The sequence below is a fragment of the Chinchilla lanigera genome, unplaced genomic scaffold (genome assembly GCF_000276665.1).
Source record: "Chinchilla lanigera isolate Chin_1 unplaced genomic scaffold, ChiLan1.0 scaffold00077, whole genome shotgun sequence".
NCBI classification, from domain to species: Eukaryota; Metazoa; Chordata; class Mammalia; order Rodentia; family Chinchillidae; genus Chinchilla; species Chinchilla lanigera.
The window spans coordinates 4,952,304-4,969,506 of NW_004955478.1; the positions used below are offsets into that span (position 1 = coordinate 4,952,304).

Sequence of the window (17,203 nt, forward strand, 5' to 3'; positions counted from 1 at the left end):
TTCAGCCCCTTATCACCTGCACTTACCTGGCCAGACTGGACACACACGTCTGTCAGGAAGAGGCTTGAATGAAGTGTCTACAGCCGCTCCACGAGAACAGCCTCAGCCAGTTACCCAGCGGTTATGAGAGAACAGTTTTACCAAACCTCAGGGTGGGCCCCACGGTCTGAGAGTTAGTTAGAGACGCTGGAGTAAGAAATCACGCACAGGATCTCTTGGTTCTGCTCCCATAAAGATAAGACCAAAGTTTTGAAAAATATAAAATTTTAATAAAGGCTACATCTCTTAATTACAATAATTATTGTACCAAGTAATTTTCCTTAAATGAACTCTTTATAATGCATAATTTACAGTATAAGTAGAACAAAATGCCATGGCCAAAGTCACTGAGTACAAGACTTGTAATAAAAAGGCATAAAATATATTTATACATAAACCCCTTTCAAAAAACAAGGGAAAGCTGGAGCCCTCAATATAGGGCGACGCACGGAGCGGGTGCCCGTGCAGGTACAGGTACTGTACTGATTCAGAGTCAAGCACGAGAGATAGTGGGTCACTACTCTTTTGCCGTACACTATATATAGACACATAGTACAGGTAACGATGGCGAACACAATGTACAGATTAACCCAGCACGCACACCCGAACATCAAAGTGGAGGCGTCTGGAGGCAGGCTGCTGCTAGGTCTCCCTGCAACTGTCCGTGTCTCTGTGGGGTGAGGTGGGGTGGGGGGCACTTCTGTGAATGGCTGTGGTCCAAAAGACTAGAAAAAAAAAAATTACAACCAAAACAAGGAACTGTCACTTCACTACAAGCACAACTTTGAACCATGAGACAGTGATCCCAGCAGGCCTCAGTCTCTGGGCCCTGAGACTCAAGGGACAGAAGATGAGGCACCTTGGTCCCAGGGTGACCTCAGGCCCTAGAACAAGGCTCCTCATTCCTCCATGATGGATTCTCCCATCAACGTGACAACCCCAAAATGGTGGTGATGTTACAACACAGCCAGCCCTCGAGACCTTTACGACAAATAGAGCAGCACAGGGGGAAAATGCACCAATTTCTGCGTGTGTCAATGGCAGGGCACCGTTTTCAAGTCTGTCTTCACTTAGAGAAATGCAGTGCATAGCATGAAGAAACCATTAATGCACTCCCAGCTCAGCTCCTAAGTTCAGACAGAAGAATTTCAACTCCCTCTCTCCCACTTCTGTGTTTAAAGCAGCATATCCATAAACTGGGGATGGGGGTAATCAACTGTTCAATAAATATCAGTAAGGACTCCTGTTCAGGTAAGCTATACACAGTTTCCCTTAGTTTATGGATTTCAGATCCCTAGGAAGTCATATATTATGCATGGCAGTCTCTCAAACAGTCAGCATCTTCAACAGCCAAGAGTGGTCATGTTTTCAATAAATAGTTCAGGTTTTTCTTATCTCAGTACCCAGTTCATGAAAAATGAAGAGTCAACCTTCCCCACCCTTCCGAAGGCCCAAAGGCCAGTGCTTCCCTAGACTCTGTCTTCTTCATTGGTTTTATTTTCCTTCAAAACGTTCTGTGGCCGTCGCTTAGGTCCGAGGCAGGTCACACCCACAGTTCGTCAAAGCCCGGCCCCAGCGGCTCAATCGATCCTCTCCACTTTGCCCAGAATCCTGCCCTCGTACATCGGGAGCACGGTTTCATCGTCCCAGATCTCCTCGAAAACCGCTCCACAGGCAAATTCGTCACTTGCTTTTTTGAAGTAATACCTTAAAAGGCAAACCAGAAAAGCCCGTTGAAACTGTATCTTCTGAAGACATTTTAAAGAAACCGCACCAACATGGAGAACTAAGGTATTCACCTGCCATAGCAGGGATACCTGCAAGCTGCTGTCCACATCTGACTTGAGGGACTGCTGGAGCGGCCTGCAGGACACCCTGGGAGGAGGGCTGGCACCGTTGGAAAGGGGTCTGCCTCAGCCTCCCGCCGCGGAGGGATGCTGACGCATCTGATGCACACCCGGCACTCAAGGCGGAAGAGGAAGGGCAAGTGCTTGGTGGGGTTCTTCAAAGAGACTGGGGCTCAGCCCCACATTCACCCAGCCTAACCTGCGGGGCCTGAACCTGCACAAGTCTGTGGAAAGCAGACCTGTAGCTTCTCAGTCTGGAGCCCACAGGCCCTCCCCGCCCGCCCAGGCCCAAGTACCAACACTCTCTGATGGTCTCTGGCACGGCCAGCGGTAGGCAGGCCAGTCACAGGCTCCCGTTTGTCCCCGCATCCCTGCCTCCGCTCCACTCCCACCCCTGCAGGGTCTAACACCAAAGGCCCTCTCCTCTTACGCCACTGGTTAAAGACTCCTCCGCTCCCTGCCCTGCATTCCTTCTTCTAAAGCTGTTTTTAATTGCACAGAGGCAAGTGACAGCCTCTCGAGAACCACACTTTGAAACAACTGCTGTCTTCGGCCAGGCCCACCCCCGGCCCCTGGAGGAAACCAAGGAGGGCCTCTCCCACCCTGCTCCCAGCAAAGACCCTCACACAGACTGAACTCACCCCTGCAAGCTGTCACTTTCAGCCCATAAAGGCCACTTGCAGAGGGAAGGTCACAGTCCCCGGGGAGCAGGGGGAGCCTCTAAAACATTTAATGTGTCTCAGAGTTAGAGCTGGTTTTTGTCTTTTCTTTAAAAAAAAAAAAAAATGAACTCCCCTAAATTTTTTCCACTTTCATGAAGGTGAGCCAAAAGCTTTCTCAGAAGATAAGGCTAAGAACAAGGGAACAGCTGGGTCTACTCAGGGCCTTTGTTTTCAGCGTTCTGGCCAGCAGAGCTGGTCAGTGGGGAAACAGTTCAGCATTCAGGAGGTCAGAATTCTTTGGGGAGCCTGAGGACAGACAGCTAGAGCGCAGGGAGGGGCTGCGCACAGGGCCCAGGGCAGCAGGGAAAAGCCACTTTTGCGAAGGACAGGCTCCGATCCCAGTTCTCAGACCCCAGCCTCAAACCTCCTGGGGTTTACGAAGACGCGGCACCTCTTCACAAACACGCGACGGCCTTTTACACAACTGCACCCTCTTCCAGCAAGCAGAGAGGCGGCATTCCGGGCCCCACCCCCAGGACTTCAAACATGCGGCACTGCCCTCATTTTCTCTCAGAAACGGGCTTTTCCACTGCAACATGCTTTATGTGGCAAACTCTGCTTTCTTCTGACATCTGGCACCAATAGCGTCTGGCACGTCTGGAGGGACTGTTTGCTTTTTGAACCCCTGCCATGTTGAGATTACTCAACATAGCCCAGGTCCCTGCTCCAGAGCCCCAAGCTCACTGGGCTCTTTTACTGGGGGCACGGCGGGGGTGCGCTGAGATGCTGGGGCCCAAGCCCTGCTGGGGGGTGTGCAGGCAGCGCACCCTGCGCCCCACACCCTCCTCCTAGCAGGGACCGGAGTCCAGCTGAGACCCCGCAGAGATAAGGCAGCTGGGAGGAGCTTCCCACAGCCTGATCCAATCAGGAAGGAATTCGAGAGTGGACCATTTGTGCGAGCGTGCATTAAAGGGAGGCCAGGGCTTCAAAGCCAGGTTTATTAAATGTGCCTTAGGAAAAAAAATCAGAGCCAGATGTGGCCGGAGCGGCTGCGCGAGGCACCTTCCTGGCAAGGCTCCTACTCCGCGCGCCACGGCTCTTCTCTCCTGAAGGTCACCTGCAGTTCCCCTTCAAGTCCAGCCGAGTCAAAGCCGAGATCAAAACCAATCCCCGGAGGGGCGCGCTTGTGTAATTAGTTTCACCTGTGTCTTCTCAAGATTAAAAGAAGCAGCAGCCAGGCCCGATCCCCAGTCCCTTTGATAACTTTACAGAACTGTCTCTTCCCAGGTACAAAAGGGAACAAGCTAGGCCCAGTTACACGCCCCGCTGGTCAGTCACCTGCAGGGTCTCGCCCGTCCCCCGGCTCTTCCTGCTGCAGAAGGTGCCACTGCTGGCCCTGCCCAGTTACTGACGCAGGCGGCTAGAGAGCTACTCAGGGCCTGCTTGAGTCGGGCGGTCAGATGTCTCGGCCCTGCACAGGGACTCGCCTATGGCCAGGAGCTGGACCCACCGGCAGGCTTCTACTGCGCAGGTTTTGCACTCCCCCTCGGGGCTCTGCAGGGCAGGGGTAGATTGACACCTGCTGGGGATGGGCGGTGACCCTGCCAAGCGCCCAGGGCACACAACTTGAGAGGGCAGCACTCCCGCGTAGGTGTGGATCCCAAGAGTGAGCAACTCCTCAGGGGGCCCTGCTTGCCTCACTTCCGTCCTGACCTAGTGCTCTGTACCCAGGACGTAACTGGAGCAGAACGGGCATATACAGAACGAAGGCCGTGGAGACAGGACAGGCAGCACGCTGCATGAACCGAGGCAGAGGTACCGCCTGCCCCCGATTAAGAGGAAAGTGACTGAGAAACGAGCCAGGGCTGGCCCTCTTCCTCCTCAGCTCTCAAGGTGTGTCAAGGGCCCGGCAAGGTCAGGGCACCTCCACACGCAGACGAGGCAAGGAGGCTAGAGGTGAAGTTCCTTTCCCAAGGCCCCAGGGAGAAGACGGCAGTGAGGCCCAGGCCCGGGCAGGAGTGCCAGCCCCATCCGCCTGTGCCGCCCACAGGCTCAGCCACCTTGTTTGTCATGGACAGAAGGCCACACGACTTGCCAGCCCAGGGAGGTAGTTCTTCAGGCAGAAGGTCTGAGGAAGAAGAGCACTGCTCGTTTCTCAGTCAAGGTGTCTGGCCCTCACTGAGCCTCCAATGCGGAGGCCTCTCCCTGTCCCAAACCAGGAGACAGAGGTGTTTTCGGGTTCTTCCCTTCCCTGATCAGGCTGCTCCCCAGGCCCAGCCCAAGGCCTTCAAGATCAGGCAGAGCTTCCACTACAGCCCGTCTAGCCCTCCTGATAAAGCAAACGCAGGTCCTTTTCTCCTCAGTGCTGTTCACCTGGAGGAAAAAGCCCGGCCAGCCCAGCAGCCTCCCTCTTGTGGCTGCTGCTAGAGATGAGGGGAGAGTGGAAAGAAGGACCCCAACGCCCAGCAGCCCCCTTGAACACCCTCTTCGAGAACACCTGAAGCCCTTTCCCCTCCCGCCCCCTCTTTGGACCAGGGAAGTTGAACAACTCTAGAGCAGAAGAAAAGCCACGGGATGCTTACCTATAATTTCCCTTTTTACTGAGCTGCTCTTTGAAGTGGCCCAAAGTCAAGCTCTGAGCCTTCAGCATCCTCCTGTATGGAATTTCTTCTCCACAGAAAAAGTAAGTGACAACCAACTCGCTGGCCTGGAGTGCATGGACACCTGCTAGTTTCTTTGGCTCTTTGTGACTGAAAATGAGATGTAATGCAACAGGTTTAGCATCTTAAAGCAGACACACAGAATAAAATAAATGCACACATAGGAGCGCGCACGCGCGTGGTTTCGTAACACCGAGGCTACAGGTGGGAGGTCACACACACAATCTAACACCACAGCCTACACAGAGGACACAGGGGGACGAGTGCTTTTGGTTGTGCTAACTCGTATCCTTTCCAATGTTGCCACAGAACAGGAGCCCATAGCAGTCTCCTTCAGGTTGGGGCACTCAGGGCTGGAGCTGTACATCGGAGGTGGAGCACTAGCCTACCACACACGCGGCCCTGGCCTTGATCTCCAGCACTGCAAACAACACAAACCCAGGTAACACTTGAGGTGCTCAGTAATAAAGAAGAGAACAAAGTGTCAGGAGCCGAAGGGCTCACCTCCATCAGGGGACGTGGTACAGGTGAGCCCGGAGCAGGGCACCCCAGGGATGGCATGTACTCAGAATGCCTGCAACCTGTGTTCCACCAGAACAAACACGGCTAAAGGCAGTCAGGCCATAGTAGTTTATTCTGAGTTTGTGAAGAGTGGCTTTCAAAAAAAAAAAAAAAGCTGTTGGCCAGGACAGTTGACAGAAGGTGGTTTATTCGAGATTTCTTTCTTGTTATTATTTTTGTCTTTCTTTTTTTAAGACGGGGGTTTTGCTGTGTAGTTCAGGATGGCCTTAAACTTTCTATGTAGCCCAGGCTACTGGAGCCTCAAACTCATAGCAATCCTCCTGCCTCAGTCTCCCAAGTGCTGGGATTACAGATGTGTACCACCACACCTGGCTATTCCAACTTCAAACACCACTCACTGCTCAGGATGATCAAGAGGCTAAAAAGAAAACTTTAGACCGTGTAGGTATCGTGAGAACAGTTTTCCCTTTAAATGTACCATCTTGGGCCGGGGATATAGCTTAGTGGCATAAGCGCCTGCTTGGCAAGTGCAAGATCCTCGGTTCAATTCCCAGTACCAAAAAAAAAAAACCAAACAAATTAATAAATAAATGTACCATTTGTAATTAAACTGAGCCAGGCCTCTTAGTTTTTGTTTTATTTTTGAGACAGGGCCTTGCTGTGTAGTTCAGGTTGGCCTTGAAATCACTTTGTAGCCCAGGCTGGCCTCGAACTTGCAGTGATCCTCCTGCCTCAGCCTCCTGAGTGCTGGGATTACAGGCGTGTGCCACCACACCCAGCCAGGCTTCTTAGTTTACTCTGCAAGTCTAACTGTACAAGAAGAACTGTGGCCTAATTTCAGGAAACATACTATTTTCCCTAAACAAAACACAAAGTTGGTCTCTGGAGCATCTATCACAGGTGGAGAAACCTCTCCTTGCTCCAGGGTACCACAGAGATGTTTGCAGTCCCATCAACTTGCAAGCTGAACAAGGGTGACTTCTCTGCAAGGGCTCAGAGGCCTTTACCCTTTACGTGAGCCTCAGAAAACTTGAGGTGCATTTTCAGTACAGAGGAGTTTACCACGATCCTCACGGATGGCTCATCTGTGTTTACAGCTGCTCATCACTAGCGTTAACATCTAGGTGATTTATATACTAAAAACAGTTTTTCAAGGCCGGGGGTGGTACACATGCCTATAATCTCGGCACTCTGGGAGGGAAGACTGCCAAGATTGAGCCCAGCTCAGGCAACTTCGTTAGACCCTGTCTCAACATAAAAAATTTAAAAAGGGCTGGGAATGTACCTCAGTGGGAAAGCCAAGCTCACTCCCCAGTACCATTTAAAAAGGAAGTCACAAAAACACAACGCCTGCCCCATGATGGAAACCCTGAAATGTGAGCCATGCGGCAGGGCTCGGTAACGCCAGGTAAAGACACTCACTCTTCTGGAGCCAGGCCCGGGGTGGAGAAGAGCGTGGCTCCCGCCTGACCAGTGGCAGTGTGGTTCCTGTCCCTCTGCTGACTGGTCACGCAGCACCTGAGGACACAGCCAGGACAAGGGGTTCAGAGGCGCGCCACTGTCCCCAGGGCAACTGGGAGCAAACAGAAAACCACTCTCTGCGGCCTCCTGAAGAGACGCAGGCCCAACTTGCAGCCTATGAAGACCCAACCAGGGCTCTGTGTGAACCCTGACTGCAGGAGGCCTCGGAGGCGTCTTGGGGCAGCCACTGAACTCCCTACGAACCCGGGACAGGACACTCCAGCCCCGGAGAACGGCTGAGGACTTGGTTCTCCACCAACCATGGCCACTCACATGCTCATCTAACCGGCCTTAATGACGAACGCATCTGTAAGGAGCGGGACTTGTAAGAAAACGGCTTCTATCTCCAGGTATGACTTGCCTAGCAAACAGACCCTAGTTTAACTCTGGCAAAACAAGTCTAACTAAAGGGAACAATTCTAGAGGCTGGGAAAGAGACTTAACCAGGGCAACGCGTCCTACTGGAGGAGGGTCTAAGCTCCAGGCACAGAATACGGTTCCTCTCCAAAAGCAACAGGCCAAGGGGCCACCTCCAAACCTGAGCCCTCCCGGCCGGAACCTGATGCCCTCCTACTTACCGCTGCTTTGAGGGCTTGGACACCTCTGCCAGCCTGCGGCAGGCCTCCTCCAGCTGCGCCAGCGTGTTGGGTGGGGTCAGGGGAGGCATCGCAGGATCCTGGGCAAAGGGGTGAGTGCGGGGGGCCGTGCGGGAGTGCCCGCTGCCCCCCCACAGGTGATGCCGGCTGACTGGTTCGCCTGGGGACGCACGGGGTGACTCCAAGGGGTAGACCTTTTTTGTGCTTTGGGCACTAAACAAGGAACGAGGGGAAAAGGCAGAAGGAAAGAAACTGGGTTAGAAAAACTGGAAAATGTGACTTCAATAGAAACGCGTCTATTCTGCTTTCAGAGGGAGAGACAGAAGAAAATAACTCTACCATAACACAACTACGGGTCACTGCCAAAACATGACATTTCTGTGGTCTGCTCGGTCCGACATCTAATATTAAGACGGCAGGAGCAAACCGCCCCATCTGTTTGCAGCCAGCTGCAGGTACAGCCACTCCGCGGTACCTCCCCAGCGAGTCCCCGGCGGGCAGTGTTTACCTGTGGGGCTTGGGCTTGCTCTGCCGCTCATTCTCCAGCATCCACTGCCAGACATCCTGGGACCTGTCTCCTTCCTCCCCAGGAAGCTGCAGGGCCCCAGCTCCGCTGGCGGCCCCTCCTTCCCTGGTGGGCAGGGCCAGGCTGGGATCCGCGCCTTTCCCGTTTCGTTTGGGCAGGGCACTGCCTCTGCTGCCACTGTGGGGGAACCAAAAGCCACACCCAACCCAGACATCCCATTAAATCTCTAGGACTTCTTGAGCTGGACAGCCTGGCAAGGGGTCAGTGACAGGAAAGATGCGCGTACCTGCCACCCGCCTCCTAAAAGCTAAACGCCCACGGTTGTGGACCCTACCTCAGACCTGCCCGGCGCTTAGGCTATAACGAAAGCCCCACCTAAGACAAGATGGCCCACTGGACACTCACCCCAGCGGCTCCCCTGGCATGGGCTCCGGAGCTTTAGGGTGGCTCTTGCATTTCGAGTAGCAGTAATACTCGGTGCTCCCGGGGCAGAAGCATCGCACCCGCTGTGTGGCTTCCGCCTCGATCTCCTCCTTGGTCTTGGGGATGGCGTGGTGGTGGATGTAGTGGTGGTGGACATGCTTCGTGGTCTGCTTGGTCAGGAAGCCCTTGACCCGGAGGAGCGGGCAGGTGGCCGTGGGGGGCAGCTTGCCCCCGGGTGGGAGGGAGTGGTACTGCTGGTGGTAGTGGTCGGGGGAGCGAGAGCGCGGGCTGTAGCGGCCCACGCCAGGCGACTGGCAGCCAGGAGTCTTCAGCACCCTGGAAAGATGATCATCCAGGATCGTCTGTGGGTCTTCCTCGCAGCTGCTGGAGGGCAGGAGTGACAGAGGGGGCTGGGCAGGTGCCCCATCCCGAGAGGTGAGTGCCTGCTCCGATCCTTCCTTCTCTTCATCCTGGAATGGCAAGAGGAAAAGGGAAGTGACCCAGGAGGTACGACAGGCCCTGGGTCGTGCACCCCAGCAAGCGCGTACACGCCCACGCCCACGCTCGCACACATGCGCAGTCCAGCGCACGCAGCTAGGCGGCCCGCAGCTGTATACCTCGCGGATCTGCTGCAGACGCTCCTCCAAGCTGTGGCGGCTCTCCATCTCCAGCCTCAGCTTCTCGAGCCTGGAGATGAGCTCCGCCGCGAAGGCAGCGGGTTCCACAGGCGCCATCTCCTTCGGCAGGCGGTGGGTTCTCTAAGGATGCAGGAGGAGCGGGAAGAGGCACACTTAGCAGGCCGGGCGGGCTCTGGAGCTCCGAGGGCCCAGCAAGGCACGCAGCGTCCCCATGTCTGGGCGGAGAGCTGATAACGAGGCGGCCGGTGCCTGCCGCTCCGGATTTTATGCGCTGGCTCCCCGGCCTCATGGAGAGCCATGGTCCCCACCAGCGTTTGCCTTGGGCAGGAGCAGTTGGTCGCACTCCGAGAGGCCCTGCTTGTTCTCTCTGTAGTACAACCAGCCCATCAGTAGCTACTCTGAAGTAGAAAATCTTCAAAGACTGTTGTCAAACATCAAAAAAAAAAAAAAAAAAAAAGGCAGCCCTCTGAGTGGGGAGGGGAGAGAAATCAAGTCAAGGAATAGAAAGTAGTCTAAACAGAAAGGGGGCTGGCGACTTTAAAAAATAAGATTGGAAAGGAGGTGTGTGGTGGGGGGAAACGGAGTCAAACGGCCCGGGATCAGAGAAGAAGTAGTAATTTATTTCCCGGCCGCACACTGCGCACCTTTGAGGTGGTGTTGTCTCAACACTGTCCGCGATCTCCCTCCTTTTTCTCCTCCCCTCCTCCCTATCTCTTTGTACAGAAAATGAAGAAAGCTGCTGCAGGCTAGTAGCAGAACACTGCTGAGCTTGGCTGCCTGAAGCTGATCTATCAAGGGAAAAGGGAACATCTCCAAATCAAGTGCAGAATATAAAAAGGCACCAAGAACGCTGCCAAAAGCAGCAAACAGAGAGAACCCCCGCCGCCCAGCTTTCTGTCCTTTTCCTGTCCTCTCACTTCCCCTACCCGCCACCTCTCCACTGTTCTACCTCCTTCCTGATCTCCCCCTTGCTTTGCCCCTTGCTTTGGGGTGTGAGGCGCAGAAGCCAACTTTCGAAGGACCCGCCTCTCCCCCAGTCGAAGAAAGGGGCCTTGCCACACCAACCACTTAGCTGCAGGGATGTGAGAGGGGACCCAGGCCCAGGGTTGATGGCCATTGCCACAGGCCGGCTCCCTGCAGGCCCCGCCCTCACACCCATCAAAGCACCGCCTGATGGAGACAGTCGATTTGCACACCCCAGAACGAAATCATCTCCTTTACAAGCTAGAAGCCTGGGCCACAGGACTTTTCTTTGTTCACACACATACCCTCCCCACCCCTAGGTCAAAAATCTTCGTCATTCGTATTATTGGGGGGATGGTCTTAATATGCTGATTTTAGGGGCAGGGTAAGGCGGCCCTTGTCTGAGTGATGAGCTTTCTTTTTTTTTTTTTTTTTTTTGGTTTTTCTCCAGTACCAGGAACCGAGCTCATGACCTTGTGCTTGCCAGGCAGGCGCTTTGCCACTGAGCTAAATCCCCAGCCCCTGAGTGATGAGCTTTCTAAGAGGTACAATCTGTACACCAATGCAACGTGGGATTAGCGATCTGACGTGTTAATTTTCTGAACACTGCCCAACAGACAGACCAATTAGTCTCTCAAGCTATAGGCGAACAGTCATAAACAGACACCAGTCGTTAAGCTGGTCCTCCCTTCCCCTCCCTAAGGAAGAGTGCTCTGGCATCCTGGGTCTCAAGCTCAATGGAAGAATACAGCCCTGGAGTGGGAAACTTAACAGGGTAGATCCTGAGAAAAGGGGTTGTGCGCTGACTGCTTCCAGAGACATGTAATTAAAAGGGGAAGGTTCCAGAGAAGACCTTTATTATCCACACAGGAAGAAGCCTCCCAGGAGATCCACTCTTCCAAATCATTCAGCATCTGTTAGGCATGGGCTCACCAGCACGTATAAGCCAAATTCTGGGGTTTGAAACAGATAAGGCACAACAGCCATCCGCCCTCCAACAGTAAGAGAAACGGCAACTACACAGGTAAATGGATGGCTCCGTGACAGAGCTGCGTGTTCAACACAAGAAGCAGACAGTCCCAGCAGGTGACTTTCCTTCCAAAGGCGGCAGAGATTCTTCTAACCTCATTAACTACTCAGCCAAGTATTTACTGAATATCTAAGGTGGCAGGAACTGGTCTTAGTCTGGATACAGAAGGTAACAGGGGCTTCTATTTTAGTGGGAATGCAGTTAGTCCATCATAGGGTCCTCTGCTAATGTTACTTAGTTGCTGGGTTTCAATTGCTTTTTCAGAGGGAACTTGCCCTTTTTCAACCATATCATGTAAAGATTCAAAACACAGGTCATCTTGAACCTCATGAGCACTTGTGATGCCTCCTGGCTAACTCTTCCTTCCTTGCCCTTCCCAGAGGGGACCCTAGTATGTTCCTCTTGTCTCCTGTCTTGTCCATACCTCCCCACTCCACCTCCAAACTCTTTTCTTCAGGACTCAACACCACCGAAAACAGCCGCCTCCCCACTATACTTACCGGGAAATGAGGTAGAGACACTTGGCCATTGGCCTTCACACTGCGATGCATTTCTCTCTGGAGCTGTTTCTTACTCCCCACACGATACGGAGGGATTCCATCTCTATGGGGAAAAAAACAACCCACTGATATCCACAGGCTCTCAAGGATGCCTTCAGCACATGGGCTAAACTCAATTAGGCCATCCTGAGATCTTACTGTTGGTAGGGCAGCCACATGCTTCCATGGTGGTGAGCACACGTCCTGTCCTCACAGGGATGGAACCATCCAAGAACAAACTGCCAAACCTCATTGAGAATCTGGCTCCCTCTCAGATGCAGGAGCAACTTGGAAAAAGGTTGGCGAGCTCATCTCTCCAGCTATTGTCTTGAAACGGCTGCAACCTAGCTTGCCCATTATAGAGTGAAAGCTCCCTTATTTCTACAGTCGGTTATCACCGCCAAATGCCACCAGGAAAACAGTGCCTCAGGTCATGCGCCAAGGCAAAAGGTTGTAGGGATAGGAACCAAACCCACAGGGGTCTAACCTAAGTGACGGTATGCATCAGGGAAGGTAGGCATTATTTCCAATAGTCAAATTCTTGACCCTTTCCAAATTTCCTTGTATAAAATCACGCTACGGTCATTTCGTTTGGCTCCAAATCCCACCACCCTCGGTGAATTAGCAAAGAGAGAGGCCCAATGTGGTATAAAGAGAAAGCTGCTCCTATGTGGTACTCCGCACAATGCTTTAAAACGCATGAGTGCCACTATGTGCCAGGCTTCTCCTGGGCACTAGGCAAAAGAGCAGTGGGTAAAGGGGTTAAAATTCCATTGTTTGTAAGAAGTTAATTTAATGGGGTGGCACAGGCAATGAGCAAAGAATATTCAGAAGGTGGTAAGTACTATGACATATGCAGCAGGAGGGAGTCACTGGGAATGGGGGAGCTCCAATTTTAAAGTGTGTGGAGGGGGTGAAGTGGGGGACAGAGTGGTTATGTGCACCTATAACCCCAACGCTCTGCAAGGCTGATGCAAGAGGATCTAAAGCTGCCCAGCCTAGGCAACTTAGCAAGACCCCATGTCAAAAAAATAAAAGGAGGTGGGGGATGTACCTCAGTGCTTTGCAGTTCAATCCCCAGTACTGCAACATAAATAAAGGGCGGGGGGTGGTTTCAATGAAATCCTTGAGAAGTGAAATCTGGGCAAAGACCTAAAGCTGCATGGACCTATATGTCCATCACCCTATTTAAGAAAACAAAAAACAAACCAAAAAAACCACAAACAACAAAATTAGTAAAAGCTGGGCATGGTGGTGATGCCTGCAATGCCAGTACTTGTGAGGGTGAGGCAGGACAGTCATGTGTTCAAGATCAGCCATGGCAATATAGCAAGTTCAAGGTCAGCCTGGATTACATAGTAGAGACCATGTCTCAAAAAACATTAGCGGGCCGGGGATATAGCTTAGTGGCATAAGCACCCTGCCCGGCAAGCGCAGGTCCTGAGTTCGATTCTCAGTACCAGAAAAAGAAAAAAAACACATTAGCAAGAAGAACTTTTTTTTTTTTTTTTAAGAAAGCTACACTTCAGTTACCATTCACTAAAAATGACCTGGAATTGGTATAATTTTTTAGAAATAATTTCTTTCTTGGAAGCAGCAGAGTGGTCAAAGCAGCAGTGTGACTCTTTCCCGCTGATAGGATTTACAAAGCCTCAGCATTCCAACATTTCCATACTGAATCACACCTTGAGGCTGTAAATATTGATACTGAGTGTTTGGATGTCTCACCGTCCCGGTGTGCTCAGCATAGAGTGAAAGGAAGAAAAACACCTCTGGCTCATCAGCAATGACAGCTAACAGTGCCTACCTATAGCAAAGAGGAGCGCAGGAGCAACTGGTCAACCAGTGGCTCCTTATCTGTAATGACCTTCGGTCCTAAGTGGCTGCATTCTCTGGAAGTCCAGTGACCTAGAACCAGCCAGCCACAGAGGAGACAGTAAAGACTCCGGCGGTGCAAGGAACCCGTCTATGTAAGCCAAACCTTGGCTAAAGACTGCACAAAGGTCATCACACTGAGGGGTTCAGGGAGTGGGGAGCAGAGAGATCAGCATCTAGATAGGACCTTAGAGTCCTGCCCTGGAGGAAGCCGAGAAGGAGCAGGGAGGGAGCTCTGGGGGAAGGGGCTGGCCATCTGACCAGTGCCCACAGGGAGCAGGTCTCTCAAGCAGCCTCCTATTCACTGAGACCTGGCATCTGACCAGGCTCCTCAAGGTGGAACAGGAAGGATGTAAGGTTCCAAGCCTAGCAATTTACTCCACTGCCTAAAGTTGATTTTTCAGAGCTCAGTGTTCTCACGTCAGGATACTTTACTGGACACAGGAGAACACCAGACTCTCCTGAGCACACCTGCCTGGACAGCAACCAAATCCCACCCAAAGCAAGGGATCTGAACCTGAAGCCATCAGAGCCCACAACCCGAGCACCTGCTGTGGGTCAGACGCTGGCTCAGACATCTGATGTACTGATCATCAGCCTTCACTCTCGCAAGAGCCTTCATGAACCACATTCTACTTATGACCGGGAACACTCAATAACAGTCAGTCACTATGAAATCCAGCATTCAGCTCCATGACCCAAGTCTAAGCCATCGCTAGGCTTCAGAATAGGTGTCCTAACTCAGCTGCCTACCCGCGAGGTCCTCATTTCCAACTGTCACTCCCAGGCCTGACAGGAGGAGCCAGGCTTCCTGCTGGTCTGAAGAGGGAGATGCCATATCCTAAGCTCCACTTCACGTTCTAAAAGGACAAACGGCCAATTTGGGGAAGTTCTCCTCTACCACTTAGCACACGCTGGCTAGAGGACAGCCACGCAGTGAGGAGCCCACAGGCTGGGCCTCACGCTGGTCTACCTACTTCTGTGGCCCCCAGGCTGCAAGATGAAGCTCACAAGCCTCTACTGACCGAGAGCTTCGCTCATCTTTTCTTCCTGACCACTTCAGGAAGAAGGCAGGAGCCAGACGCCCCACGGACCCTACCAGGCCCAAGCCACACGGGTTTAAGAGGACTAGGAGAGTCCGCCATCTGACCCCTCAGACTCTACCCCGAAGTTCCCACTAACAGACTTCGTTCTTTTCTCCTTCCTTTCCCCTCAGAAATCAGTGGTAAGGAGGTGACACCTCTCCTGCCTTCTTCATACAGGGGAGAGAATAAGGAGAAGCAGTGCCGGCCAGTGTGAGGGTCAGGTAAGCACATGACTTCCTAAGCACTCCGCCCCACCCTTACAGGGAAGGTGAAGGATCCAACTGAGGAACAGCAACTTGTGACCAGAGCAGAAAGGGGGAAAACTCAGCCTGGAGAGGATCAAAGAGGTTTGCAGGCGCCTTTAAGGAAATGTGGCTTTAATTCCCCCCAGCCAAGAATCTTCTTCCAAAACAGCCCCTCATGCCAAAGGGAGGCCTCTCTTCTTTTATTCAAGCTCTGCAAGTCTATGATCAGCTTCCTGGCTGCTCAAAACTGTGAGCTGAAGAGCGCCAGAGTTTGGGTCCCTCTGTAGTCTCCTTTAATTATAAACATTTTAGCTAACGAGCCCACTGCCGGGCCCAGCTGTTTCTGGGGCGCACGGATTTTGAAGTGCGGACTCCACTCAGCTGCCATTTAAGCCAAGCCAATTAGCTTAGCCTTTTGACTCTGCCCGGCCCGACCCAACCTGAATGTCATTTTTGGAGGTTTTGAAATAGCAGGGTCCTGCGCATGCGTGGCCCCGCGCATCTGCACCTGGCAGGCACTCTGAGGCAGCCTCTGATCACAGCCAATATCAAAAGCCTGGTTTGTACGATAAGGTAATATTTGAAGTTCACTCAGATGCATTCCCCGGTGTCCTGAGCAAACCCCGTAAAAAAGATATAAGGGAATAAAAATAAATAAATAAAAAGGACTCATACCACCCCCTGCATGGAACAGGAAGAACTCTTCTGCTGATGTGGAGACACACTCGCAGCAGAAGCAACTTACAACTGCAGCCAGTCCTGATTACAGGAGCAGTTCTGTGCAAAAGGACAAGATCGAGAAGTCTCCATGCCACCAGCCTGGCGTTTTCAATTCCTGCCACCTCTCCCTGCCAGGCTCCCCCGCTTGGCGGCAAGGCACTCCCACTGCTTCTGATGTTCTTGGCCCCTGGGCCCGACCCTCCTGAGCCTCATGCCCTGGAATGGCCCCATACTCCTTCTGTCCCCAACACACTTAAGGACTGGTTTTGGATTTTGCTGGAAGTCTGGCAGTTAACTTTAAAAAAAAAAAAGTTAAAAAGCCATTTCTTCTGAGAATGCAGGTTTGAGAGTAACAGGCTCATAAAACAGCCTTCTCAGAGGCCTATAATGGAGACCCAAATCCCCAGCCATCTTTAACAGGGCTTTTTACTTAGCAGGGCAACAGAAGTCAGCAGCGGGCTATGGGAGACGGCAAGGATTTCTTTAAAGCCCCTGCCTGCCCTGCACATCCAGGCCCCAGCGTTCGGCTCCCTGGAGTAACCGAGTACAGGCCAGCCCTGCCCCACCTACCCAGGCCTCTTGCAAAGGCCCCCGGGACTTAATTGGTTCTGTCGCAAATGAGACGATTGCTTCCCTAGGCTTGTGTCTAATGAACTCCAACCTTCTGGAGTCTATTGAAGGCTGCTTGTGACCCCCTCTCCCCGCTTCCCCAGCCCTGTCCCCTCCCAACGCCCAGCAGGGCAGCCAGCCCCACTCCCCAGCCCCTCACAGCCTCCACTGGCCATTGTGATGAGGAGAAACAGCCAGGGCTCTTTTCATGCTTTATGGGGCGCTCCTATTCACTTGTTCAAGGAAATTTCAAAGGGGCCTGCTACCCTCTTATCCCCTCTAAGCTTCCCCGGATGAACAATGGGCTGAAAGCGATTCAGCTCAGCTTTTCATCCCCTGCACACTTTATTTCTCTCTTGGTGCTCTCATCTGCACGAGGCCCACAATTGGCAGAGCTCTGAGAGGGGTCTAATCCCAGCCCTGGGAATCCCGGGTGACCATCAATACGGGGCAGATCGCACATACCCAGGGCCAACCGGCCAGAAAGCACCCAGCATCACCTCAAGCTGCCAAGTCTGCTCGGCAAGAGAGTGGGAGGCCACAGGGACCCCCACGCCTGGCAGCTGATGGCAGCTGAGACCCACAGGAGCCTCTGAGCGTGGGCACGCCCCTATCTCATGGGCTCTCGGTTTGGGGGATGCTTTGGACCCCACCACAGGCAGCATGAGACACACCTCCCACAAATGGGTGAGTTCTCACTGAC

The 17,203-nt window shown here is 52.8% G+C and overlaps 1 protein-coding gene across 1 annotated transcript in view; it reads right to left on the reverse strand.

Annotated features, from left to right (window-relative positions):
* Nucleotides 1-247: 247 nt before the first annotated feature.
* The window catches only part of Axin2 (axin 2), a gene marked incomplete at its 5' end in the record, with an annotated part of 29,673 nt that continues 12,717 nt past the window's right edge, over nucleotides 248-17,203 (reverse strand). Inside the window, 8 exon segments of the mRNA XM_013503241.1 lie at nucleotides 248-1,746; nucleotides 5,131-5,298; nucleotides 7,153-7,248; nucleotides 7,830-8,060; nucleotides 8,356-8,550; nucleotides 8,779-9,266; nucleotides 9,414-9,554; nucleotides 11,928-12,030. Of these exon segments, the coding sequence (XP_013358695.1) occupies nucleotides 1,620-1,746; nucleotides 5,131-5,298; nucleotides 7,153-7,248; nucleotides 7,830-8,060; nucleotides 8,356-8,550; nucleotides 8,779-9,266; nucleotides 9,414-9,554; nucleotides 11,928-12,030 (1,549 nt within the window). The 3' untranslated portion in view covers nucleotides 248-1,619.